Source organism: Nelumbo nucifera, chromosome 1 (genome assembly GCF_055504915.1).
Source record: "Nelumbo nucifera cultivar China Antique chromosome 1, China Antique-T2T, whole genome shotgun sequence".
NCBI lineage: Eukaryota > Viridiplantae > Streptophyta > Magnoliopsida > Proteales > Nelumbonaceae > Nelumbo > Nelumbo nucifera.
In genome coordinates this window covers 16,423,063-16,450,458 of record NC_142649.1, presented here as the reverse complement: position 1 = coordinate 16,450,458, position 27,396 = coordinate 16,423,063, and the positions used below count along the sequence as shown (strand labels likewise).

Sequence of the window (27,396 nt, the reverse complement as noted above, 5' to 3'; positions counted from 1 at the left end):
CGGTTCCGGTAAGCGCATGAATAGAGCAATTGGTAGCATATTAACAAGTCTAAGATGAGGACAACCAAAGAACAATACCGTAGATGGTAAAGACTGTAAGATAACGAAGGCCAAACCCATAATAAAGCCTGCTCGTTTTCTCAGGCATTATAGGGAAATAATTGCTGGGAAGATTAGCATACATGCTTCATGAATCCGTCATCCAAGAACTCAAGTCATTGTTTATAACATAAATTGAACCTAATACAACGAGAAAATGTAAAAGAATACAATATGAACCCTAAAATTTAATTACACAAAGGAACTGAGATTATATGCACATATAGAACACAGCTTCACCTGATAACATCAAGTGGGAAGATACAATGGTGGCTGAACATGGCTTGAATAACATGAATCAAGCCCTCTAGAAAATCAGTCATCGTCACTCCAGGAATCATCATCCCCTTCCTCGTCACTTCCCACAGCCTGCATTTTTTTAAACATTGTTGTAAAATCTAATGCATTGTGCTTTCAAAATATGGGACAAGTATAGGGAATAAATTAACCATAAAAAAAAGAATAGGATGGTAAGAACCTGGCGTATTGCATTTGCCTTCTCCAATATTGCAGCAACTTTGACATTGGTAGTGGGACCGGATGAGAAGTTTGGCTTCTTGGGTGTGGTACGCCTGAGGTTGAATGACTGGAAATTCAACCAGAAGAGTAAGAACATAGAAATCAAATATCAAACTGCATCAGTTCCTTATGTCCTATTACTTCAGTAGGTTGGATCATATTGGGTTTTTGTCATAACTTGAAGAATATTGATTTGCTGGCTCAACACAGAAAATTAGCCAGTATACAGGGATAACTTCTGATTTAACCAGAAGGCTTTCTAACATGTTCAAGTCTAATGCAATAAAACTTGTTTCTGTGGACCATGTTATGTCCATGAACAAAACTTCTCGAACCTCATATAATAAGTTGACTCTATTCACCACTCAAATAATATCACCATTTTCCCCTTACATTACATAGTCTATAGGACAAATATACTAGCTATGAAATATCCTAAATGTATCAGAAGAATCATGAGCACCAATCATCTTCTTTGGGGGAGGGGGCGGGGGGAGGCTTTGTTAAGGATGTCTGATATACAAAAAACCATTAAATAACCATAGAATCCTACTGATGTGCCCACCCCTTGGAAGATATTTTGTACTTGGTTATAGAAATGGGGATTGAATTGGACTTATCCCCTTCTTGATAATCCGTGCACATCCTCATTGAAAAAGCATAAGATAACCCTGTTTATGATGATAAAGAAAAGTTATACATAGGGGGTAAAATGTGTTCTTTTTGACTAATAATTAGGGATTTGCACCATTTTTTTTTATCAGTAAATGTAAAAATATTTTATTAAATATGAAGATAAATGTGTATATGTACATAGTAGACTGTAATATGGGTAGCTAGTCTCAGATAATCACTACCAGGATTGTTAATCACAAGCTCCTCTTGGGAGACCATGCGCCAAAAACATCTGACATCTTACTGCCCCATGTTTTGCTAGCCCAGCATCCAAGCTGTTTGTTGATTGATATTAGTATAATCTCTTGATATGTACAACAAAGGCAGTCCAATGCTTCTCCCTAGTTCCATAAGGAACTGGACTTCCCCTACATGGATCTTTTCATCCCAAAGGATACTCCCCACCATACCGGTGCTTACCTATTTATTCCTTCAGCAAAGGAATCAGAAAGTGTGTTGACAGATCTTGGAATCCATATGAGAGTATACAACCTTGCTTCTCTATTCTGGTGACTAAGGGAGTGTTTGCCAATGTGTATGGTTTTTGTTTTCTAAAACAAAAAATGCCACATCATAAATAATACATGTTTTTGCTGATATGGCATTTTTTTTTATTTTAGAAAACAAAACCATACACATTTGAAAACACTTCCTAAGATTCCATAGTCATGCCATTTCCCCTTTTAACCACTCAATAACCACCTTTGATTCCCCCTCTATTGTTGAAGTCCATGGTTTGCCTCCCCTTCCAATCTTATTGATCTCGGAATCAAGGTCTCAAAATTTTCAATAAATGGGTGTATCCGATTATCCCATTTATTGAAAATGGTACGTTTCACTCAAATTGTTTCCACAACCAGGTATCTTAAGGAAAAGAGAGAGAGAGAGAGATGTATTGACCTTAGTTCTAATTTGATGCAGTAAATCGTCCCTTTCATCCACTTCCTTAACATGTCCATCCTGATTAACTTCCTTGCGTCCATTCAACTTCTGCTGGCCTTGCTGCATGCAAGACAATGCATCAAAACTAAACACAAATATCATTCATGCTGAAACTCGAACAAGAAGGACAATAAACTAAAATTATCACCTTTTTGTTTGGTGGGCATGCAGTAGCCTCCTTAACAGATGGTGGTTTTGGTGGAGCAGACAGTGGTTGTGAAGTGGTTGACTGCACAATGTCCAGATTTTTTGGATGTACAATAGCCTCAGATGAAGGTCCTTCCTTAGCTTCAACCACATCAAGGTGGCAATTAATCACACACCGCACTGGAGGGAATGGAGGTGGTGGTGGTGTTGGTTCCTGAGAATTATGAGACCTTGATTCAGGGAGATCCTTTTGTTCTGAACCACTCCTTAATTCTTGCTTATTTGTTGGAGGACTTACTGCATCAAAACTTGGAAAATCAAGTGAAGGACCAGAATGAAAAGGTCTCATGGCATCTTCAGTGTCTAGGTTTTTTAATTCACAGTCAGGATAAATATTTCCATGGGATGCTCCCCCCAGTTGAGAGGAGCTTGATATGGATTCAGCAGATGATACTCTATGTAAGGCATCGCATAACTTATGGTCTATACTTCCTCGTGTTTCACCCGATTCCCACTGCTCAGAGTTTGACTCAGATCGAGGGCTAAGATCCTCAGACATATATGGAGATGATCGACAAAATGTGTCATTGTCAGAGTCAGAACACGTATCCCTTCGAGGAATATCAGGCTCTGGAAGCAGATGGAATGAAGCAAATATGACATCTCTAATGTTTTCATTAGAGTGACACCCATCAGGAAATTTCAGTCTCAACTTGGATGTCTCAAAGCCATTTGTAGGGTGGAAAGAAATCTTCATATGTTCAAGTGGTGGTGAAGGTGGAAGGGAGTTTGCAGGGAATCCTGAATGATGCTTTTCTTTGGTGATTCCTTTTGGAGAAATTGGATGTGTAACTCCTTGTTGTCCTTTCTTCTGTTCATGGGAAGGAGGTTCCGAAAAATTCACTGCATCAGTCTTCGAAGAGGGGGCAGGTTTGGATGTGTCACCATGGACAGATGATTCTTTCCTTTGGAAACCATTTACAAGTAATCTATTGCCAAGGCTAAACACACCAGATGCATTCTTGACCTTCTCTTTACCAGTTTCATCTGTTGGGGCTTTGACTTCAGAAGAACCTGGCGACTCCACTCCAGTAGTCATGACAGCACATTCTGTCTTTGTAGCTAATTCTGAAGAATCCTTCCTCTTGACAGTATCATCATCATGGAAGGATCTGAGACATTCAGATGAATCAGTTTTTTGGTATTTGTTTCCTACCCCTGCCACTTGATTTGGATGAAGATCAGTAGGGCTGCTAGCATTCGGTGAGACATAATTTTCCCCCACAGAGCTTGGATCCTTCTCTCTGTGTTCAGGAGTCTTAATCAATGTGTCTAGTTTGCTAAAAGAGCCACCCATTTGGGATGTGTGCCTAACAGTGTTAATTGCAAGATCATGTGACTCATCCTCAGTGGGACATATGGGATTCTGACTTGGAATGTTTGAAATACTAAAATCTGGTGGTTTTGATGGCTCAAGTCCTAATAGGCCCCCATTTGTCCAAAACTGAATTGAAGGTCCACCAGAAACTTCAGCTTGAGATTCTTTGGACTTGGAGCTGTCCATAATCTTATGACTTGATGGAGCCTGTGAATTGGGAATGTTGGAGCTCAGAGAAAATTGATCATTTGCAACTTCAAAATCATTTACTCTAGAAACATTAACAAAATTAATATTTTCACATGACTCAGTATCTTCTGAAACCTTTGCATTAGAAGATATGGTATATATATGGGGCGTTTGTACACAGGTCATATCCTTTTTAGGAGCCATATCAGCAAAATTTTTGTCCAGTTGCTTGTTAGGGGGACAGTAGGATGCAGTATGAGAGTCAACATCATATGAATCTGAACTTTGATTAGTCATCTCACACAATAAACCTGCTCCATATTCCATCTCTGTATTTTTAGAACTGGATGTGGGTAACTCAACTTCCCGTTTGGTCTGACATTCTATATCAGTATCAGTTTCTGATTCCATAGTGTTAAGGGCATCCACATAGTTGTCTGGCTCACTTCCAATCTCATCAAGCTGGTTCCCAACAGAACCTGCATCCTGTGTATCAATACCGAACAAGCCTGTATCAACATTACCAAAAGAAGCATCTGGTCTATTTCCATCAATTATATTTTCATCACCAGATGAGACACCATCTGCATCATGATTTTCAAGAGAAACAGATCTCTTAGCCAATTTATTTAAGTCAAAGTTCATAGGTCGTAACTCTGAAGCTTCGTGCTGATCATCAACAATGTGGTCATGTGGTTGACCTGTCGGCTCCACTATTTCTGTCTTTTCATACCACATAACAGAAGATGAATTAGGGGCACTTCGGCCTTGCACTGACACATGTAGGAAATCATCATCTGAAACTCCATCTTGTTCATCAACAACAGAAGAATGGACATCATTTGATTGCATCCTTAGCTTAGAAGAGGACAATGCACTGTGCTTGTGTTCATTGGTTTGCATGGAAGGACTTCCATTGGAAACACATTCAGCATAATCTGACCTGGTTCTTAAATCAAAAGATTGGTCTCCAAGTTCTGATGTTGATCTCATATTAAAATTGGAGATAACATTAGCAGCAGAGCTCTTCCCATAAATGTTCGAAGGGGCAAACTGTGTTCTGCATAATTGGGCATAAATTCGTTAGTTTTTTATAATAAATATGCAAACAACTATTTCAGTAAAATGGTTCAAGATCTTATATAGACCTACTATTAAAATACTATGCCAATACTTTCTTATTTTACCTAGAGTTAGTTTGTATTTCAAAGGTAAAAAGATAAAAGAATACAGAAATACCTTCCATTGCGACGGGATATTAACTCTGTATGTGGGAATTCTCCATTCCTCCGCCGTGACCCTTTTTTCTGTCAACACATTTTACCATCACAGTACAAGGTCATTTTTTTATAACTGACAGTACAAGGTCATTTTAACATATGCGAAAGGCTAAGAATCCATTATGTATACTGCATTTCACAAACTTGATTCACAAGTTAAAATCCTGGCACATTTTAAACTATTGGGAAAGAATCCATTATGTTCATTCTAAAAACATCCCGAAAGGCTAAGATTCCAGCATTGTCTTGCAAAAATACAATATATGCACTTGGGCCAGCCAAATAGACACCCTGATTTACACAATAATGCCAACTAATTTAAGTCTACAAGATCTATTATGTCAATCCCCAGTAAGAAATATAACATTATTTAATCATTATAAAGTTGTGTTTCTTCATCACAGAGATATATACCTTGCTTTTGCGAGCCTTCTTATCTTTTTGGGATTTATCAGCATTCATTAATTCCGAGTTAGCCATTGCTCTCTTAAAATATGATGGATCTGAATATCTTTTTAAACAAGCTCCTGGACCACCAGCATCAAACCTACAACAGCAAATAATAAGTGTTCTAATATCATTGTTTGATAGGATAAAACCAAAATTTCCAATTGTAAAAACATACTTATCAAGCAAGTGCAGACGTGGTGGATCACGGCATTCTTCATATGAATCCAAAATAAATTGTGGTAAGTCACTGTTGAGAAGGTGATTTTGTTCAGTTTGAATGTTGGCATGCCAATCCAAACCTGCAATACAGCTGCTTTCCATTAAGAATTTGAAATCTTGGTAGATGGATATTAGAAATGTGGAGAATAAGAAAATCCTTGAATCAGTCAAAAAATACAAAACTCCTTTATATAACCTTTTATGGGTTAATATCAGCATCACTTTATAGCATGGGGGCCATGCTGTTTGTTAAATACATACACACAAACACACTAAATCATACAATTTACCTTCAGTGTTGAACTATCCAAAGGCACTTATTTCAATACACAGTGTTATGATTCGGCCTGCCTTGGAGTTCTGTTTGTCTGAGATCAGTCACGTAGAAAGAGGTAGAAAGGTGGAAGAAAGAGAGAGAGAGAGAGAAAAGGAGAAAAGTCTGGTTCGAACTGGAAGTCAAAAACCCCTACTCCCATTCGGCCAGACATGTGCTTTTATTATTAAAAATAGTGGAAAAGACATATGTGCCCTTATTTAAGTAAGGAGCACTGGTTCTAACATAACATTACAGATCAGCAACCTTAATATAAGTATAAAGACAGAAATACCCCTACACTAACACTCCCCCTCAAGCTGGTGAGTATATATCATACAATCCTAGTTTGTTACATATGTAGTCCACTCTTCCCCGACTCAACCCTTTTGTAAATAAGTCTGCCGACTGGTTTCCTGTATTGACGTATGCAGTGTCTAGTACTCCATTCAGCACTTTCTCCCTCACAAAGTGACAGTCAACCTCAATGTGCTTGGTTCTTTCATGAAACACCGGATTAGAAGAAATATGAACTGCAGCCTGATTGTCACAATAGAGCTTCATTGGAGTATTGATGTTGTACCCTATCTTTTGTAGAAGGTGTTAGAATGTTAGAATGATGTCTCATGTATGTGTGTTCGGCTGATAAGAGTTCTTATTAGCCCATACTTAAGTTTAAGTTATCCTGTAACTGGGCCTGTGTTAATGGGCCTAAGCCTGTTTAATGTTTTAAGTTAACTAGGTGTCCCATCACTAATCAGGGGCATTCCAGTAATTTCTTGTATCCTGTACTACATTCAAATATAAATAATAGCATGGTCGACTGGCAAGTATAGTTCGATAGTATAGTTCGACTGGCAAGTATAGTTCGACATTCCAGCATCTCTTCTTCTTCTCCTCTTTTCTGCTACTTCTGCTACAGTAGTTCAGCTTTCATGGTATCAGAGCATTGAGCACCTTCCTGGTTACAGCCGACGCCATCTCCTCTCTCTTGCTGTCTTTCTTCTTTTTTTTATCTGGGTTGCTGCTGTGAAACCTAGGGTTTCAGGAGAACAACACAAGGTTCGACCTAGGGTTTCCCTTGGTTGTAGGGCGCAAGGGAGGTAAGACCCAGAAGCTGATGTCCTACTAGTTTCTATTAGTTAGCAGCTATTCGGCTGCTAAGAGAGGTCTGTATAGAACAGACCTAGTTGAGGACTGATTTCAGCAGTCCTAGTGTTGGCCGTAAGGAGGGAAATCTCTTTACAGTTGCAGTACTCGAAGTTCAAGTGGAGTCTGCATAGCACAGGTCGGTTACCAGCCCAGAACACCTCATTTGCAGCTGTAACTAAACTGCTTCAGAACTGTGACAGTCTCGGCAAGTCTGAAACTGTGTTGCGAGCTGTCAGGGCCTGCTGAGGTCACTTCGGCTAATCAGAACTGGTTCAGAACTTTCAGAACTGCTTCAGAACTCCTTCAGAACTGCTTCAGAACCTTCAGAACTTTCAGAACTGCTTCAGCTAGTCTTAAATCAGTGCCATCTGCACAGAGGCTGCAGTCAAGATGTCTTCAATATCCGGAGATGTTTCTTCTAGGGATAACAGACCTGCGGCAAGGTCTTCAAATCTGGAAAACCCTAATCTGCACAGCCTGCAGATTACAAGTGTTCTACTGGACGAATACAACTTCAGGGAATGGTCCGTTTCTGCAATGCTATTTATTACTTCCCGTGACCTCACAGGCTACCTATATGGAAGCAAGAAGGAACCTGATGTTGGCAGTGCAGACTATGCTGTGTGGCGCAAGGAGAATGCCATAGTTATGTCCTGGTTGCTTGCCTCTATGACTCCTCGGGTTGCCAGGACTGTTCATCACTTTCCTACAGCAGCCAAGATTTGGGAAAAGGTGTCTAAGACCTATGGACAAAAGAAAAACAATGCTAGAATCTATAGATTGAATCAAGACATTGCTGCCTTAAGGCAAGGTGATATGACAGCTGCAACATACTTTGCAACTCCGGAAAGTCTTTGGGAAGAACTTGACCATCACTTGATATTAGATTGGGAAAATGCCAGGGACAAGGAGAGACATGATAAGCAAATTGAAGAGAGCAGAGCCTTCAAGTTTCTGGCTGGCCTAGACCCAGTATATGAGGGTATAAGGTCACAAATTCTAGGGAGAGATGAATTACCGGAGCTTCACCATGTCTATTACCTGGTGAGGAATGAAGAAGTCAGGAAAAGGGAGATGCAAGTTGACTCCCAGACACAGTCAACTGGACTATCTGGAGAACATTCAGCCCTAGTCTCCACTAAGGGAAATAGATATCCAAACAAGAAGTCCCTCAAGTGTACCCATTGTGGTGGTGAGAAACACACAAAGGAGAAATGTTGGGTCTTGTATCCTCATCTGAAGCCAGCTGCTTTGAGAGTACTCCGACAGTGTCCTCTTCCTCCACAGGGCAGGCTGCCGACTCCTCTGGACCAAGTACTTTGGGCTTCACAGCTAGTGAGGTAGAGGTTCTCAGTCGGGCATTAGCCTGTCTGAAGAACAATCCTTTAGCTTCCACCTCTCTTGCCAAATCAGGTATAGCCTCTGCATTTAGTGCAACTAGTTCCATTAACTCTACTTCTTGGGTGATTGATTCCGGAGCCACTGACCATATGACACATATGTCCTCCTTATTCTCTTCATATCATTTGTTGTCTGGCCAAGATAAGATGAGAGTGGCTGATGGGTCTCTCTCCACCATCTCTGGAAAGGGGGTGGTTGACCTAAGCAAGGATCTCTCTCTTAAATCTGTCCTACATGTTCCTAGTCTTACCTCAAATCTGTTGTCTGTTTCAAAGCTTACAAAAAATTTGAACTGTAGTATAACTTTTTTTCCCTCTCATTGTGTTTTCCAGGACAGATTGACGAGGAGAACGATTGGGAGTGGTCTTGAGTATGGGGGCCTCTACTATTTTGATGCAGACATCAACTTAGCCCTACAAGCTTCTTCTACTACTAGTCCGGATAGTGTGGAGTCAATAGCTAGGTTGCACTTGTGGCATGCTAGGCAAGGTCATGTGTCTTTCTCTTCTTTAGCAATGTTGTTTCCCGAATTATGTAATGGAATTCCAAGTCAAAGTTTAATTTCTGATGTGTGTCAGATGTCAAAGCAATGTAGAACAATGTATCCAATTTCTAGTAATGAAATTCGAGCTCCTTTTGATTTGGTTCATTCTGATGTTTGGGGACCTTCACCCATGGTTTCCATTGATGGTTTCCGTTACTTTATCAATTTTATTGACCATTATTCTCGGTGCAATTGGATTTATCTGTTAAAAGGACGTGATGAAGTTCCATGGATAACCATGATTTTTTGCAAGATGATTGAAACACAATTTGAGAAGAAGATTAAGCAATTCCGATCGGACAATGCAGCTGAATACTTTGAAAGATCCCTGAACTCATTCATGGAAGATGCAGGCATGTTACACCAATCATGTGCTTACACCCCTCAGCAAAATGGGGTTGTTGAGCGCAAGAACAGGCACCTATTGGAGACAGCTCGAGCCCTACTTTTCCAGCACAAAGTGCCCAAGCAATATTGGTCTCAAGCTATACTTACTGCATCATACCTGATAAATCGGATGCCATCTAAGGTATCAAGTATGAAGACTCCTTTCTCTGTTTTGTGTCCCACTCTTCCAGAATTTCCCCTTCCTCCACGGGTTTTTGGCTGTACATGCTTCATACATGTGAAGGATCCAAAGAAAACCAAGCTAGATCCCAAGGCTACGAAGGGAATATTTTTTTGGGTACTCTCCTACACAAAAGGGGTATAAGTGTTATGATCCTGTCTCCAAGAAAAAATATGTCACCAGAGATGTAGTCTTTTGAGTCTCAATCCTATTTCCAGTCTTCTCAGAATCCTCTTCAGGGGGAGACTAGTGGGTTGGAAGAGGATTCTCATTCTCCCTTCTTTTTTGTTCCCCTTTCATCACCTTCCACTACTCCTAGCTGTGACATTCCGGGTCAACCTAGTGAGGTTCCCACTGTGCCAGTTACTTCTCCTGATACAGTAGATGCTCCTGAAGGTTCCAGTAGGCAAGAGAAAGAGATACTTAGATACAGCAGAAGGAAGAAGGGCCCTCAACCTCATGATTGCAACCAGTTGAACTCAGATCAATCTGTCTCTGCAATCCAAGGTAATTCTGACTCACTCACTTCGGATTTGGATCTTTCTATTGCTCTCCGTAAGCCTATTCGTTCTTGTACCACCCAGCATCCCATAGCTGATTATGTTTCTTACTCACACTTATCTCCTGCCTATCACTCCTTTGTGTCTACTCTTTCCTCTATATGTGTCCCTTCCAGGTACTCAGAGGCGGCGTCTAATCCAAGGTGGAAAGAAGCCATGAATGAAGAGATGAAAACCCTAATGAAAGCAAGAACGTGGGAAATGGTGGACCTGCCAGAGGGGAAAAGCGTTGTTGGGTGCAAGTGGATATTCACAGTAAAGCACAGAGAAGATGGGTCAATCGAGAGGTACAAGGCCAGACTTGTGGCAAAGGGATTTACACAAAAGGAAGGAATTGACTACAAGGAAACCTTTGCTCCAATAGCAAAACTCAACACAATCAGGGTTCTACTGTCACTAGTAGCAAATTTCTCTTGGGAACTCTATCAGCTGGATGTGAAGAATGCCTTCCTAAATGGTGATCTTCATGAAGAGGTATTCATGGAACCTCCACCTGGCTATGATGTTGGAAAGAAGGTGTATAAACTAAGGAAAGCATTATATGGTTTGAAGCAGTCTCCCCGGGCATGGTTTGAGAGTTTGTATGGCCATGAAGAAAGTGGGGTACACTCAGAGCAGTGCAGATCATACATTGTTTACAAGGAGACAGGATGGCAAACTTACGACTCTCATTGTTTATGTGGATGATATGGTAATTACTGGAAATGACGTGGAAGAGATGAAGAGGCTGAAGGAGTTCTTAGCTTCAGAATTTGAGATCAAAGACCTGGGAAATCTGAGATATTTTCTTGGGATTGAAGTTGCTAGAACAAGAGAAGGAATCTACATATGTCTGCGAAAATACGTGCTAGATCTCCTAGAGGAAACAGGCATGATGGGGTGCAGGCCAGCAGACACTCCAATAGAACCGAACCATGGACTACAAGAATCAATGGGTGAGGAATACTATGATAAAGAGAGGTACCAAAAATTGGTAGGAAAATTAATATACTTATCCCTTACTCGTCCAAACATTGCCTATGCAGTGCATGTTGTCAGTCAATTCATGCACTCACCAAAGATCCCTCATATGAGAGCAGTGGAAAGAATTCTCAGATACTTGAAGACTTGCCTAGGGTAAGAAATTCTATTCAGGAAAAACAGCAGACTTGAAATTGAAGCCTACACTGATGCTGATTGGGCTGGGTCTGTTGGAGACAGAAAATCAACCTCAGGTTACTGTACATTCTTGGGAGGAAACCTGGTCACATGGCGCAGTAAGAAGCAGAATGTTGTGGCTAGATCAAGTGCAGAAGCAGAATACCGAGCTATGGCACACGGGGTTGCTGAACTCTTATGGCTCAAAACTCTTCTTAATGAGCTTGGTATTAAGGCTGGGGGTCCTCTCAGGCTGTATTGTGATAATAAAGCTGCTATCAACATTGCCAACAACCCCGTGCAGCATGACAGGACAAAACATATTGAAATTGATCGACACTTTGTCAGAGAGAGAATTGTTTCAGGAGAACTCTGTGTGCCTTATACTCCATCAGAGATGAAAATTGCAGATGTATTGACTAAAGGACTGGCAACAACAAAGTTCAGGGACATACTTGGCAAGCTAAACATGATTGATATCCATGCTTAGCTTGAGGGGGAGTGTTAGAATGTTAGAATGATGTCTCTTTGTACGTGTGTTCGGCTGATAAGAGTTCTTATTAGCCCATACTTAAGTTTAAGTTATCCTGTAACTGGGCCTGTGTTAATGGGCCTAAGCCTGTTTAATGTTTTAAGTTAACTGGGTGTCCCATCACTAACCAGGGGCATTCCAGTAATTTCTTGTATCCTGTACTACATTCAAATATAAATAATAGCATGGTCGACTGGCAAGTATAGTTCGACATTCCAGCATCTCTTCTTCTTCTCCTCTTTTTTGCTACTTCTGCTACAGTAGTTCAGCTTTCAGAAGGTTCCTTAGCCACACTAATTCACAAGTAGTATGTGCCATAGCTCTATATTTTGCTTTTGCACTACTTCTTGCCACGACTGTTTGTTTCCTACTTTTCCATGTCACTAGGTTACCCCCCAGAAAAGTGCAATAGCCTATGGTAGACCGCCTATCAGACATAGAACCGGCCCAGTCAGCATCAGAATACCCTTCTATTCCAAGCTTTCCGCCACTTCTGTATATCAAACCACGACCCGGGGCCCCTTTTAAATACCTCACAATTCTCAGAACTGCATTCCAATGAGGAACCAGAGGTTTCTGCATGAACTGACTTCCCACACTAACCGCAAATGAAATGTCTGGCCGAGTAATGGTTAGGTAGTTCAGTTTACCTACAAGTCGTCAATATCTACCAAGGTCTTCAAACACTTCACCCATATCACTGCTTAGCCTAGTATTTGTTTCCATAGGTGTTTCAATTGGTTTAGCACCCAACAAGCCTGTTTCTTCCAGCAAATCAAGCACATATTTCCTCTGGCACAAATTAATACCATACTTAGATCTTGCTACCTCTATCCCCAAGAAATATTTCAGTTTACCAAGATCCTTTGTCTAAAAATGATCCTGCAGATAAGTCTTCAGCCTATCAATGCCCATGTTATCATTCCCGGCAATAACAATATCATCTACATACACCACCAACAGTATTTTTCCTCCTGGAGAGTCATGACTGAATACGGAATGATCAACTTGGCACTGTTTCATACCAAACTTCTTTACCACCTCACTGAATCTACCAAACCATGCTCGAGGAGACTGTTTAAGCCCATATATAGCCTTCTTTAGTTTGCATACCTTACCATCCTCCCCCTGAGCAACAAACCCTGGAGGTTGCTCCATGTAGACCTCCTCGAGTAAGTCACCATGCAAAAAGGCATTCTTGATATCAAGCTGATATAGCGGTCAATCATACATAGCAAGAGAGATCACAACACGAACTGACCCTATCTTAGCAACTGGTGAGAAGGTCTCTGTGTAGTCCATACCATAGGTTTGGGAGTACCCTTTTGCAACCAATCGCGCTTTCAGAAGTTCAACACTACCATCAGGCAAATACTTAACTGTATAAACCCATTTACAACTGACAGCCTGCTTCCCAGGAGAAAGAACGATGAGGTCCCAAGTATGATTATGATGAAGGGCTGAAAGTTCTTCTTCCATCGTACGGCACCACCCTGGAGAGGCAAGAGCTTCCTAGACATCCTTAGAACAACAACTGATGATAACAAAGTGACAAACTGGCGATGGGAGGTGGAAAGGTGAGTAAGTGAAACATGATGAGAAATAGGATGAAGGGTGCAAGTGTGTTTACCTTTCCACATGGCAATGGGAAGATCAAGATTAGATACTGGGTTTGGATCTGGAGCCGGATCTGTCGACGGTAATGTAGTCGGAGGAGTAGTAGCCAGTACACGTGGCCGATGTGTATACACTTGACGGATAGGTGGGCGTTCAGCAGGTGGTGGCACTGGAGGCAAGGACTTGGTCACGGCTAGAACAAAGGGAAGGGGATCGGCAACTGGAAGTGGAAGAGGAGGTGATGAAGAGGAAGAAGCATCACCGGACCCCAAAAAGAACGGAGTAGACTCAAAGAAGGTGACATCAGCACACACAAAGGACCGTCGAGAACTAGGATGGTAACACTTATACCCTTTTTGGGTCCGAGAATAGCCAAGGAAGATGCACTTACGAGAACGGGCGTCGAACTTGTCGTTCCCGGGGCCCAGATTATGGACGAAACAAACACACCCAAATACCCGAGGAGAAAGAGGAAACGGAGACAAGGTGGGAAACAATACCATAAACGGAGAATGACCATCAATGATGGACGTGGGCATCCGATTAATCAGAAAGCAAGAGGCAAGCACCGCATCACTCCAAAAGGGTTTGGGAACATTCATGTGATGCATGAGGGATCGTGCCATGTTGTTGTGGGGTGTAGGTACATGAGGTCTGATGTATAATGCCATGTTGGTCCAAGTACTCTTGAAATGATGAAAATAAATATTCACGGCCATTATCAGAACGGAAAATTTTAATGTGAATACCAAACTGATTACAAATCTCAGCATAAAATTTCTAAAAGATGGTAAACAATTCACTTCTTTCTTTCATTAGATAGAGCCACGTCATCCTTAAAAAATCATCTACAAAAATGACAAAATATCTATATCCATTATACGACATCACTTTATAAGGACCCCAAACATCGGAGTGAATCAAAGAAAAAGGACTCGACACACGGTTATCAACCCTAGGACTAAAGGGAACACGATGATGTTTCCCAAACTGACACGACTCACAATCCAAAACAAAAAGTTGACTCAAAGACAGAACCAAAGACTTCAAAACTTTCAGCGATGGATGACCAAATCGACAATGCCACTGGAGTGGAGAAAGAGATGACGGGAGAGCTGTTGAAGTTCTTCCACCACCATCAAGGTAATACAGTCCACCAGCTTCATGCCCTCCACCAATCTTCATCCCCGTCTTGAGATCCTGAAAAACACACATAGAAGGATAAAAGGTAATGGAACAATTAAGTGACTTGATCAGCTTACTAACAGACATAAGATTAAAAGGCAATTTAGGAACATACAAAACTGAGGATAGGGATACAGGGTCTAGGTCAACATTACCAACACCACAAATTGAGGATGTGGAATCATTAGCAAGGGTGACAGATTGTGATGTTGAGCAATGAGAGAGGGAAGAAAACACACCTGGAGTTTTAGTCATGTGATCGGAGGCTCCAGAGTCAATGATCCAGGGGTGTGGATGCCAAACAAGCCATACCTGAGTGTGCGAAAGTAGTCGTGTTCTACTGTGACGTGGACTGGATAAACCTCTCATACTCATCACGAGGAACACTCACCATCTCCTTCACGAGACTATCTGTGGGTGTAGGAGGTATCTGATCAGATGAACGATTCTCCTGTCTAAAACTGGAACTGGTGTCACTAGTCACGGCATGATTGACCCAGGTTGAGGGTGGACCATGTAGATCATAGCAATAGTTAATGGTATGTCCATCTATACCACAATGAGTACACCTCGGACCCGAGCCACGTCCTCTACCACGGGCTCCCCCTGAATCTCTTCCTCTAGTACGACCACCACCACGGTTATAAGTAGGCCCACCACCGCCACTTCGACCATACACCGGACCACTACTACCACCACGGCCAGACTGAGCTCCCCGAGCTCCACCTCTAGCACCACGGCCTCTCGACACAACAAAGGCCGATCTATCTGAGATATTAGAGTTCTTAGTCGATAAAGTCCTCCGGAGTCGAGCAAATACCTCTTCTAAAGAAGGGAGAGCTAACCCTCCTAGTATCTGAGCCCGTACTAGTTCATATTCAGATTTCAGTCCCACCGAAAATCGAGTCACATCAAGTTGTTCTCTCTGTTGTTGTTGAATTTTGACATCAGAAGTGAGAGGGTGATAAACATTCAACTCATTACGGATGTTTCTCATATTGGCATAGTACTCCTCAAGACTCTGATTGCCCTGTTCCAGATTGAAGTATTCCTGATACAGCTGATACACTCTGGTTGTATTGTCCTGACCCGAATACAATTTTTTAGCATGGTCCCACACATCTTTGGCAGTGTCAAGAAACATGAAATTTACACTAATCCTGGGTTCCATACTATTCCATAACCACGTGATAATCTGTGCATCCTCTTGCTCCCAGTCTTCATACTCGTGAGAGTCAGTGGAGGGTTTCTCCTCTCTTATGTGTTTTACCTTCTTTGCCTTCAGAAAGACTTCGACAGATTTAGCCCAAGGCACATAATTCTCTCCATTCAGTTTAATGGAGGTCATTTGAACGTTCAGGTAGTCAGTAGGCACCATCACATTAGGTTTACTATCACTGTTATCTCCCATTCTGTTATCACCGATTCTGCACACTTGCTGAATTCTGTTATCACTGAATTCTGCACACTACACTCGACTAGATCACAGTAGTCATACAGATTTCAGCACTTTTTTTTATTGCTGAGAATTGTACTCTTTACACCACAGACCCCACTCCTACGACTACCTGAAATCTCACCACTATATGATCACAACTCTTCCTTTGAATCACACAAAAAACAGCATAAACCCTAGCACGCTACTGTCTGAAATCCCAGCATATGATCTGAAACGTACTTCCTATTTGATTCATAACAGAAAACATGCATAGAAATCTCTTACCTTATCACTGGAAGAACAACCACACAAGCAGAAAATCAATCCACAAAAGACAGCCACTGCACCACATAAATCGGCCCTCTTCTCTTCATCGATTAGGGGAGGGCTTCTTAGAAACCACAACAACCGACCACACAAGACACAACTGGAGGCATAGAAACCTCCAAGGGAAGAGGGCGATCACTCCTTTTCATCCCTTTCCCTTATCTCCACTTAATAGCAGGAAATACAAGAGAAAACCCTAGATTGGGTGCGTAGAGAACAGAAATCTAGGCAGACAGAAATCTAGGCAGATTCGAGTTGCTTAGTTTAGCTCTGATACCATGTTATGATTCGGCCTGCCTTGGAGTTCTGTTTGTCTGATATCAGTCACGTAGAAAGAGGTAGAAAGGTGGAAGAAAGAGAGAGAGAGAGAGAGAGAGAGAAAAGGAGAAAAGTCTGGTTCGAACTGGAAGTCAAAAACCCATACTCCCATTCAGCCAGGCAAGTGCTTTTATTATTAAAAATAGTGGAAAAGACATATGTGCCCTTATTTAAGTAAGGAGCACTGGTTCTAACATAACATTACAGATCAGCATGTATTCATCTATTCCTTGTGGAAAGCCATCTATGCCTTGTGGAACTACCGATTCTGGTATGCTGAAATTGATGAGGCCCCTACCAATTCTGCATAGATAGCCATGTATTCATCCTCACTGATGAAGCCCCTACTAATTCTGTCACACCAGGGATTGACAAGGGAATCACTAGCAAAATAATATTCCTTGGAACTCCTGGTGTGCTGGAATTGGTGAGGTCTTCACCAATCAGGATAGAAACATTGAAACCTAGCTTTGCTACATAGATACTGACACGGATATTGGAAATTGGAATGTCATGTGCAGCCAAGAGTCTGACTTGGTGATATGAAAAGGATTAATTTGGTAAAATGTATTATATATATATATATATATATATACACAATAGAAGAAAGTTAAGAAACAACCTAATGGCATCTCTATTAGGAATCTTAGCACAAACAGGCATAGATAATGTTCTCATCAAAGCTGATGGGAATATTCTTTGGGGCCTTCAGCAGGCCTATGGAAGATATGGAGGTTCACAAATGTCATTAGATGGTTGGGGCAAGGCTTACATAATGTATCTGTCAAAGAGATAATGCCAAGCCTGTGCTGGTTAAGACTGGAACAGGTAGAGCTTTTCCATACAGCAGGGTTTGCAGCATCTCCCTGTACATGTAGTTTCTGTGCTGGTTTAGGAATGTCTGTCTATATTCTATGCAGTCTTGTACATCCTCTCATGTTTGCATTCCCTTTGGTACATAATACATGCTTTCCATGGAAAAAGAAAAGGGAAAAGGAAAAAAATAATTATCTTGTGAATTGTATTGTAAGATTTTTTTTTTTGATCAATTGAATTGTATTGTAAGATTATATACCCATAGAAAAGCACACAAGTAATTATAGAACTTTATCTGTTCCATGTAGGAACATTCTATAGTAAAAGGTGGAACTTCAAATGTTCATTTATGTCAAACGAGTTAAAGAATAAAACAACAATATGTGCAAGTATCCCTAAAAAGTCCAAGGGCTCTTGGAATCTAATGTGTGTCTGAAATGGACACTCCACCCATTTAGGAAAGTCCTATACTAGTTAGAAGCCAATTTCCTAATAGTTAGCAAGAAGAAGAATATTTCCTGTTAAAATGCCCCTATTCATCTGCTCCCCCAGCCCACATAGTAAAACATCACACAAATAACAACTTTCCAACTGCCTTCTTGAACTCAAACCAAATGACATCTTATGGTAAAGCATGTTGTTAGTGAAGGGGTATTTCGGTCCTTGTACCTGTTGAGAATGCTGATGTGTACTATTATGTTAGTTCGAGTGCCCCTTACTTAAATAAGGGCACTTATGTCTTTTCCAATTATATTAATAATATAATAACAGATCTGGCCGAAACTAGGGTTGACTTTTTCCTAACTCGAACCAAACCTTTTCTCTTCTTCTTCCTCTTTCTTCCTTCTTCTTTCCTCTCTTCCTTCTTGCTGTTTACTTTACTTTTCAGCTAACAAACAAAACAGACTTCTAGGGCAGGCCGAACTTCAACATGGTATCAAAGCCACATTAAACAAATCAGACTTGCTAGAATTCTGTTTTCTGCGCATTCGAACTAGGGTTTCTCTTGGATTTCTCAGCCGTTGGTTGGAGACTGGGAAAAGGGCTGAAAATGAGTGATCGCCCTCTTCCCTTGGAGGTTTCTATGCCTCCGGAGGTGTCGTTGGTGATTGGTTGCTATGGTTTCTAAGCCCTCCCCTAATTAATGTAGGGCTAGTGCGTGTGGTGCAGTGGTGTTTCATTCCTTCGTGTGGTTGGCCTTCAGGCGATGAGGTAAGGAGTTTTTTTTTTTATGCATAATTTCTGTTATGGAACACATGAGAGGTGTGGTACAGATCGTATGATGGGTTTTCAGATTGCAGTATGCTAGGGTTTATGCTGGTTTGTGTGTGATTCGAAGGGAAGTAGTGTTTACTTAATGGTGAAACTTCCGGTAGCTGTAGAGTAGGGTTTGTGGTGTTACTAGTACGGCTTTCAGCCTTTATTATTGCTGAAATCAGTGTGCAGATTTCGGTGAAGTGTCTGTGTGCAGTGTGCAGTGTGTAGTGTGTAGTGCTCAGGATTCAGTGATAAGGGAATTCGGCAATGGCAGATAACAGTGATAGTAAACCTAGTGTGATGATATCTACTGACTACCCGAATGTCCAAATGACCTCCATTAAACTGAATGGAGAGATTTATGTCCCTTGGGCCAAGTCTGTAGAGGTTTTTCTGAAGGCGAAGAAGAAGGTAAAGCACATAAGAGAGGAGAAACCCCCCACTAATTCTCAGGAGTACGAAGACTGGGAACAGGAAGATGCACAGATCATCACATGGTTGTGGAACAGTATGGAACCCAGAATCAGTGTGAACTTCATGTTTCTTGACACAGCCAAAGAGGTGTGGGATCATGCTAAGAAATTGTATTCTGGTCAGGATAATACAACTAGGGTATATCAACTGTATCAATCTGCAACAGGGAAATCAGAGCCTTGAGGAGTACTATGCCAGTATGAGAAATATCCGTAATGAGTTAAATGTCTATCATCCTCTCACTTCTGATGTCAAGGTTCAACAACAACAGAGAGAGCAGCTTGATGTGACTCGGTTTCTGGTGGGGCTGAAGTCTGAGTACGAACCAGAACGAGCCCAGATACTAGGAGGATCTGCCCTTCCATCTTTAGAGGAGGTGTTTGCTCGTCTTCGGAGGACTTCCATTGGATCTATGGAAAACTCTAATATCTCAAATAAATCAGCATTTGCAGTGTCGAGAGGTCGAGGTGGCAGAAGTGGGGCTCGAGGAGCCCAGCTTGGCCGTGGTGGCAGTAGTGGTCCAGTGTATGGCCGGAGTGGTAGTGGTGGATCTACACATATCCGTGGTGGTGGTCGTACTGGAGGCAGAGATTCAGGGGGAGCTCGTGGTAGAGGACGTGGCTCGGGTCCACGGAGGTGTACTCATTGTGGTTTGGATGGACATACTATTAACTACTGCTATGACTTACATGGTCCACCCTCGACGTGGGCCAACCATGCCATGACTAGTGACACCAGTTCCAGCTTTAGACAGGAGAACCGGTCAGCTGACCAGATGCCTTCTACCTCTTCAGATGGTCCAGGCAAGGAGATGGTGAGTGTTCCTTGTGATGAGTATAAAAGGTTTGTTCAATCCACATCGCAGCAGAACACAACTACCTTTGCACACTCAGGTATGGCTTGTTTGGCATCCACACCCAACCCCTGGATTATTGACTCTGGAGCCCCCGATCACATGACGGGAACTCCAGGTGTGTTTTCATCTCTCACTCATTGCTCAACATCACAATCTTTTACCCTTACTAATGGCTCCACATCATCTATTCGTGGTGTTGGTAATGTTGACCTAGACCTTGTATCCCTATCCTCTGTTTTATATGTACCTAAGCTTCCATTTAATCTTATGTCTGTTAGTAAGCTGACCAAGTCCCTTAATTGCTCCATTACATTTTACCCCTCTATGTGTGTTTTTCAAGATCTCAAGACGGGGATGAAGATTGGTGGAGGGCATGAAGCCGATGGACTGTATTATCTTGATGGTGGTGGAAGAACGTCAACGGCCCTTCAATCATCTATTTCTCCTCTCCAGTGGCATTGTAGATTTGGTCATCCTTCGCTGAAAGTGCTGAAGTCCTTGGTTCCTTCATTGAGTCAACTTTCTGTTCTAGATTGTGAGTCGTGTCAATTTGGGAAACACCATCGTGTTCCCTTTAGTTCTAGGGTTGATAACCGTGTGTCGAGTCCTTTTTCTTTAATTCATTCAGATGTTTGGGGTCCTTATAAAGTGATGTCATATAATGGATACAGCTATTTTGTTATTTTTGTTGATGACTTTTCAAGAATGGCGTGGCTCTATTTAATGAAAGAAAGAAGTGAATTATTTGCTATCTTCCAGAAATTTTATGCTGAGATCCGCAATCAATTTGGCGTTCACATCAAAATTTTCCATTCTGATAATGGTCGTGAATACTTGTCTTCATCTTTTCAAGAATACTTGGACCAACATGGCATTATACACCAAACTTCATGTACCTACACCCCACAACAAAATGGGGTTGCTGAGAGAAAGAACCGACATCTTGTAAAAACAGCACGCTCACTCAAGCACCACATGAATGTTCCCAAACCCTTTTGGAGTGATGCAATGCTCACCTCTTGTTTCTTAATTAATCGGATGCCCACGTCTATTCTTGATGGTCGTTCTCCTTTTAGTGTCTTGTTCCCCAACATGTCTCCGTTTCCGCTTCCTCCTCGGGTATTTGGGTGTGTCTACTTCATCCATAATCTAGGTTTCGGGACTGACAAGTTAGATGCATGATCCCTTAAGTGTATCTTCCTTGGCTATTCCCAGACTCAGAAAGGGTACAAGTGTTACCATCCTAGTTCTCGTTGTTCTTTGGTATGTGCTGATGTTACTTTCTTCGAGTCTACTCCGTTCTTTGTGGGGTCCGGTGATGCTGCTTCCTCTACATCACCTCCTCCTCTTCCCCTTCCTGTGGCTGATCCTCCTCCTCTGGTTCCAGTCGTGCCTACGTCCTTGCCTCCGGTGCCACCGTCCGTTGACCGTCCTCCTATCCGTCACATGTATACACATCGCCCACATGTACCGACTGCGACTCCTCCGGCTTCATCACCGTTGACAGATCCAGCTCCAGATCCAACACCAGCCTCCGACTTTGATCTTCCTATTGCCTTACGGAAAGGTAAACGCACCTGCACCCTTCACCCTATTTCCAATTTTGTTTCCCTTACTCACCTCTCCGCCTCCCATCGCCAGTTCATCTCTTTGTTATCCTCAGTGGTTGTTCCTAAGGATGTCCAAGCAGCCCTTACCTCTCCAAAGTGGTGTCATGCTATGGAAGAAGAGCTCTCTGCCCTCCATCATAATCACACTTGGGACCTCACCGCTCTTCCTCCTGGGAAGCAGGCTGTCAGTTGTAAGTGGGTGTATACCGTTAAGTATTTGCCAGATGGTCGTGTTAAGCGCCTGAAGGCGCGGCTGGTTGCAAAAGGGTACTCCCAAACATATGGCATTGACTACACAGACATTCTCCCTGGTTGCTAAGATAGGGCCAGTTCGTGTTGTCATCTCCCTTGCAGCTATGTATGATTGGCCTCTATATCAAATAGATATCAAAAATGCCTTTTTGCATGGTGATTTGCTCGAGGAGGTCTACATGGAGCAACCACCAGGGTTTGTTGCTCAAGGGGAGGATGGTAAGGTATGCAGACTTAAGAAGGCTATATATGGACTTAAACAGTCCCCTCGAGCATGGTTTGGTAGGTTCAGTGAGGTGGTCAAGAAGTTTGGTATGAAACAGTGCCAAGTTGATCACTCTGTCTTTAGTCAAGACTCTCCAGGCAGGCAAAATACTACTGGTGGTGTATGTAGATGATATCGTTGTGACTAGGAATGATAAAATGGGCATTGACAGATTGAAGGCATTCCTACAGGAACACTTTCAAACAAAGGACCTTGGCAAATTGAAATACTTTTTGGGCATAGAGGTAGCAAGATCTAAGCATGGCATTAATTTGTGTCAGAGGAAATATGTGCTTGATTTATTGGAAGAAACAGGTTTGTTGGGTACTAAACCAACTGAGACACCTATGGAAACAAATACGAGGCTGAGCAGTGATATAGGTGAAGTATTTGAAAACCCTGGCAGATACCGACGACTTGTAGGCAAACTAAACTACCTAACCATTACTTGGCTAGATATTTCATTTGCGGTTAGTGTGGTGAGTCAGTTCATGCAGAAACCTTTGGTCCCACATTGGAATGCAGTGCTAAGGACTGTGAGGTACTTGAAAGGAGCTCCTGGTCGTGGTTTGTTGTACAAAAGTGGCGGAAAACTGGAAGTAGAAGGATACACCGATGCTGATTGGGCAGGTTCTATGTCTGATAGACGATCTACCACAGGCTATTGCACCTTTCTAGGGGGTAACCTGGCAACGTGGAAGAGTAAGAAGCAAACAGTTGTGGCAAGAAGCAGTGTAGAAGCAGAATATAGGGCCATGGCACATACTGCTTGTGAATTAGTGTGGCTAAGGAACCTTCTACAGGAGATAGGATATGACATCAGTACTCCAATGAAGCTCTATTGTCACAATCAGGCAGTGGTTCATATCTCTTCCAATCCGGTGTTTCATGAAAGAACCAAGCACATCGAAGTTGACTGTCATTTTGTGAGAGAGAAGGTGCTGAATGGAGTGATAGAGATTGCATATGTTAATACGGGAAACTAGTGGGCAGACTTGTTTACAAAAGGTTTGAGTCAGGGGAGAGTGGACTACATATGTAACAAGCTGGGATTATATGATATATACTCACCAGCTTGAGGGGGAGTGTTAGTGAAGGGGTATTTCGGTCTTTGTACCTGTTGAGAATGCTGGTGTGTACTATTATGTTAGTTCAAGTGCCTCTTACTTAAATAAGGGCACTTATGTCTTTTCCAATTATATTAATAATATAATAACAGGTCTGGCCGAAACTAGGGTTGACTTTTTCCTAATTCGAACTAGACCTTTTCTCTTCTTCTTCCTCTTTTTTCCTTCTTCTCTCCTCTCTTCCTTCTTGCTGTTTACTTTACTTTTCAGCTAACAAACAAAACAGACTTCTAGGGCAGGCTGAACTTCAACACATGTCAACTATTGAACCCAAGATCATTCATTCAAGCCCTGAAAAACCCTAAAGAAATGATAAAACTGTATAGCTTATGTACAATGAAGTAGGCTTGCCATTTTACAAGGTTCACACAATCACATGTGATGTTCATTTTATAGGGTGAGCCTCACCTAGCTTGTTGCGATATTTTGATGAATTAACCTTGTCTTTGATGTTGAATATGTAATTTTCCTATATTGTAGAGTGCACCTCAACTATGATGCTTAGAGTTTAAAACAGATTAGCTTATGTGGAAAATACAAGGTTACAGCCTTCATGTTAATAACACAATAACTAATTGAGCTTACAGGCTTTTGTAAATATTTTATTTGTTTCAGAACATATTTTTGTTTATTGATGGAGTTCTTACCAATATGCATGATTTTGTTTTTCAAAACAGAAGCAACTGCCACATAATATGATTTTGGTGATGTTTTTTGTTTTGAAAATCAAAGTCATACATATTGGTGAACACCCCTAAGTTTTTCTTTCATTTTCTTTTTTCATAAGTGGAGCTTTGTTCAGCTGCACACCTTACTTGTGCTTTGTATCTCAAGCTCCAGGGACCAGTTGACTTATCATTTTCAAAACACTGAGTAAGCCATGGCTGATTCTATTTGTTTCAGAACATATTTTCTTGTTTATTTTGGGGGTGTTCACCACTATAACACCACAAAAACAAAGCCACCAAACCCAGGAATGGCTCCCTTGTAAAACACATTAACACCACATGTGAACCATTATCCCTGAACAAGTGCCTTTTTGTAGGCAAATATTAATATGTATGCATGTAAATATAAGAGGCATTTTATGTAAATAAGATTTGATTGGTACAAAGATATGAAAATAATCAAGCTAGGAAGACCTGCAACAAGAATACTTATTTTCCATAAACCAGTTAAGCTCCCTAAACGTATTCACATTTGGACCCATGAAAGAAAGCAAAATACATTACAAAATGAAAGGAATTTTACCCTGCTTAAATCAACAGCTACAAGGTCCATAATTTACAGAAAATCACTAAATAACAATCTTTGGATTTCTTCTCCAAAACAAATAGAAAGTGATAATTGGGTTACCACCAAAGAAATACATAGAAATTCAATATAAAATGGCTAAGAAGATATGAAGAAATATAAAACCATGACAGTCAAAAAGTTCTAAAAATGTAAGAATTATGATGATAAACAGGAGATATGAGGCAAACCAGTTGTGTAAGCAAAATGTATATGACTTTTTTGGGTCATAACAGATTTCTCTAGTGGAGGAAGTGCTGCTTCTATGTGTTGTACTCGAACCATTATCTTATGACTTCTAGATGCAGTAGCCATTACTTGCTCCTGTAGGCCATGAAAAACCTCGCCTGCAAATCTACAAACACATCCAAGATGTTGTTTTAGTAACTATAATCACAGTGTACAACAGATAATCCACAAATGTATATATACCAAACAAAATGTCAAAAGACTAAAGATGTTTGGAACAATAGTATGATTACTTTAAGTTGGATGTCAAAACTCCACCAGTGTGAGTTTGTCTTACACTGCCAGTCCCAAGTCCAGATAAAGGAGGAGTTGTGTCAGGTTTGCATCCAGCACTAAAACTTTTTTCCAAACCCTCATGAATATGGATCCAGATGACTCAAAGTTGAATGTCCACAAATGCAAATTTAATAAAAAATGCCTCCCATATAAGCATTATTCAAGTCAGTTATATTTTCTAACAATTTCTACCAGTGGTTCTATTTACATAGTTTCACAATTTTCTGACTACTGCTATTTGCAGTGGTAAACTTTCACAGTATATCCAACCCAAACTACAGTTACAGTGGAGAGGGTACTGACCTTCCCTCTGCAAAGGTAGCATGGAAAAAACATAAAAAGGCCAATAACCAATATGAGGAGGCTGCTCTGATGCTCCTCATCCCAGTTCTATCATTTTTGACATGGCCTCTAATAGCCTATGGTAATTCAGCTTCAAAGAAACAAAAAAAAAAAAAAAGATATTCTTGGCAAGTGCCTTGAAAAACCTAACCATGTAGATTTTTTTAGGATCCTTTTAATTTTTGTTAATTTGTCATGAGTTTGCCACTCCATGTTTAGAATATACGTAAAAGTCCCTCTTGACGTAACTGATTGGAAGAAGGACCCACAAGAAGGGAACAATAAATGTTGTTGTATTGGAAGCCCTATACTTTAGCTAAAGAACTGAGAATTCATGATCAACAAGGCACCTAAAATTATCAGTAAGGAAAGCTTCTTAATGTATCCAATTAGCTGACAAAAGGGGAGTAAGAGGCCATGTATCTTTCCCCAGACCACTCCTTACCTAAACACAATACGCACGGTAAAAGCTCTCATTGAGTAAGTTTAACAGGAATTCATAAACCAGTAACAACAACACAAGGAACGGAGTACAAATACCCCAAACATACAAACTTCCGAACTTAACCCCAAAACTTTATAGTATAGGATGGTTTCTACACACTAGTTCGAGAGAGTAGATCTATAAGCTCTTCCAGTTTAATTTATTATCTTCGTTGGAACATATGAAGAGAACTTCATCTGTTGCATGGTCCACATTGAGCCTAAATAGTATTGCATTCACAACCACACTACTATATTCACATTCAGAAAATAATTCATCCCCATCTATTAATTATCCAAAAACAAAGAGAAAATTTAAAGCAAAGAGTTCTAAATAAGGATATGGTATTCCACAGAGAGAAAAAAGGCTCAGTAAAACACGCTGCTCACTTTATTAGTAAAGGTTAGAAAACAAACTACAACCAAAATCAGCCGGCGGCAGAGTTTCGAAGATAATCTCGACAATGACTTAAACTAAAATTTAATCTCGAATTCAATTAATTCCTTTCTTATCTCTCACATTGCCAATAAAAAAAGAGTTGAAATTCAGGAAAATTGAGTAAAGGGATAAACATATAAAAGAAAATTAAATAAACGGGCAAATAAACTCACTCAGCCAGATCGCCAAGCTGCCGCAAGATCCCAACAAGCCCGGAAACTGCGACTCCATCAAGAATAGCCTTTGGATCGTCTTTGTTCGCAGCTTTGTAGAGCTCCGGAGTACCTAAACCATACTCATTCCTCACTTGACGCCGAACCAGAGGCATGGTTCCTTCCTCTTGTTCTTCCTTCTGCCTTTCCTCTTCTCTCTTTCTCTCTTTCTCAATACCGAAAAAAAATCTGAAACTACGAGAGAGCTGATCTCATCGAACTGAGTTGCACACTCAGAGAAGAGAGCTCGAAAAGAGCTGCAATTAAGAAAGCAAACAGAACAAAACAAACAGAGCAAATGCACAAAATGCTGAGGATAAGACGGATATTAGGTAATCGGATAGAAGCAGCTTAACTGCCGAACAGTCTGCACCTCTCTCTCTCTCTTTCTGTCTCTCTCTCTCTTTCCTTCTCTCTCCCCCCGATCGAAGAAGACATTGCCAACTCTGCAAGGC

General features: G+C 41.2%; 1 protein-coding gene across 1 annotated transcript; it reads right to left on the bottom strand.

Moving 5' to 3' along the window:
* Positions 1 to 101: 101 nt before the first annotated feature.
* WAVE2 (SCAR family protein) lies at positions 102 to 27,396 on the bottom strand. Its single transcript, XM_010278725.3, has 9 exons — positions 26,903 to 27,396; positions 25,132 to 25,295; positions 5,855 to 5,978; positions 5,644 to 5,776; positions 5,189 to 5,256; positions 2,384 to 5,009; positions 2,194 to 2,295; positions 578 to 685; positions 102 to 468 (listed from the first exon to the last, which is right to left on the bottom strand). Exons 1-9 carry the CDS (start codon positions 27,055 to 27,057, stop codon positions 415 to 417), a joined length of 3,534 nt encoding a protein of 1,177 aa, XP_010277027.1. The 5' UTR covers positions 27,058 to 27,396; the 3' UTR covers positions 102 to 414.

What these genes read in the sequence shown, in the direction of transcription:
- WAVE2 (XM_010278725.3), bottom strand. Translation starts at nt 27,057, where the DNA reads ATGCCTCTGGTTCGGCGTCAAGTGAGGAATGAGTATGGTTTAGGTACT. An exon ending in CAGCTTGGCGATCTGGCTGA is followed by an intron (nt 25,296 to 26,902) that starts GTGAGTTTATTT and finishes ATGTGTTTGTAG; the next exon opens with ATTTGCAGGCGAGGTTTTTC. An exon ending in ACATTTTGCTTACACAACTG is followed by an intron (nt 5,979 to 25,131) that starts GTTTGCCTCATA and finishes GCTGTATTGCAG; the next exon opens with GTTTGGATTGGCATGCCAAC.